The sequence below is a fragment of the Ceratotherium simum genome, chromosome 16, assembly GCF_057802395.1.
Source record: "Ceratotherium simum simum isolate JZ-2026a chromosome 16, ASM5780239v1, whole genome shotgun sequence".
NCBI classification, from domain to species: domain Eukaryota; kingdom Metazoa; phylum Chordata; class Mammalia; order Perissodactyla; family Rhinocerotidae; genus Ceratotherium; species Ceratotherium simum.
This window is the reverse complement of record NC_141915.1, coordinates 17,354,023-17,355,260: the sequence shown is the minus strand read 5'-3', so window position 1 is coordinate 17,355,260 and position 1,238 is coordinate 17,354,023. Positions and strand designations below refer to the sequence as shown.

The following is a 1,238-nucleotide window of genomic DNA, read 5'->3' as shown; positions in this document are numbered from 1 at the left end:
TCACAAGTGGTCCCGCGGCCAGGCAGAGGGAGCCCCCGGACACCGGCGCCAGTTTCCCGCGAAGGCCTGGGCCAAGCCCTGCGCCTCGGCCACCGCCCTGGGCCGTCCCAGGAGCGTGTGCGGGGAGCACGAGGCGCAGCGCGGCGCAAAGGGACCGGCGGCGTCCCAGCGCGCGAGGCTGGGCCCGGCGGGCAGCGGCAGGGGCGGCGGCGGGGTGGAGCCCGCATCCCCGGCGCCCCCGGCGCGCGCGGACTGGCTGTGGCACTCCAGGTGCCCGCAGGGCCAGCGGGGCGCGGGGCTGGCGCGCAGGACGAGGGAGAGCGCCGTGATGCGGTGGATGGCCCTGCGCAGCGTGGCGATCTTGGAGAGCCTCTTGCCGCCCAGGTCGTGCCGCAGCGCCCGGCGCAGCGCGTTGAAAGCCTCGTTGTAGTCCAGGATGCGCTTGCGCTCCCGCACGTTGGCCGCCATGCGCCGCGCCTTGGATCGCACCGGCCGCGCGCGCTTTCTGCCGCTCGCCACCTCGTCTGCCTCGCCCAGGCCGCGGGGGGCGCCGTTCTCTCTCAGCACCCCAAAATCTCTCCCGGCCTCCAGGCAAGAGTCCCCCAAGTCCTCAGCTGAGCCTTCGGCCCCCTTCAGGCCTCTGAGGCCCGGTCCTGGTGCGCCTCGGTGCATGGCCTTCTCCGAGGCCTTGATGCTCCGGCTCCCGCTCACAAGGCTGACAGTCCACCTTCCGAGCGTTGGCTGGACACTCCCCAGGCGGCCCTCTCTACCTGGGCTTTATGGCACCACGTGGCTCTCCGCCCTCCCCATCCATCCATCTCCCTCCTCCTGCTTTATTACCTGCCTCCAGGTAGGTTGGCGAGGGAGGAACAAGAGGAAGGAAGCAAGGCATGGAGGAAGCGTGCAGATTCTTGTGCGAGGGGACCAGACGGGCAGCCCGGCCACGCCCGGGGCAGTGCTCCAGCCGCCAGGGAGACCTTGCTCTGCCTCACTCCAGGGCCTCTCTAGGGTGGCTGCGTTCCAAACTCTTCCTCCCGACCCCACACAGAGTGCTGAATTTAGCCTCTGGGCAGGAGAGCTGATAGGCGCACAGAAAGGTTGGGGAGATGGTAGCTGAGTGTGTTTCAAGAACCTGGAAAGTTCTTGTCAAGTCCTGTGGGCAGCCACAGAGCTGTCATTGAGGAAAGCAGGACGGATAAGGGAGGGGCAGATGTGATACACAGGGCCCTGCAGGTAAG

General features: G+C 68.4%; 1 protein-coding gene across 1 annotated transcript; it reads right to left on the bottom strand.

Moving 5' to 3' along the window:
- Positions 1 to 887, bottom strand: BHLHA9 (basic helix-loop-helix family member a9). Its single transcript, XM_087440194.1, has one exon. It carries the CDS (start codon positions 670 to 672, stop codon positions 1 to 3), a length of 672 nt encoding a protein of 223 aa, XP_087296320.1. The 5' UTR covers positions 673 to 887.
- Positions 888 to 1,238: the final 351 nt, after the last annotated feature.

Excerpts from the sequence above, each read along its gene's own strand:
- BHLHA9 (XM_087440194.1), bottom strand. The coding sequence starts at position 672 with ATGCACCGAGGCGCACCAGGACCGGGCCTCAGAGGCCTGAAGGGGGCC.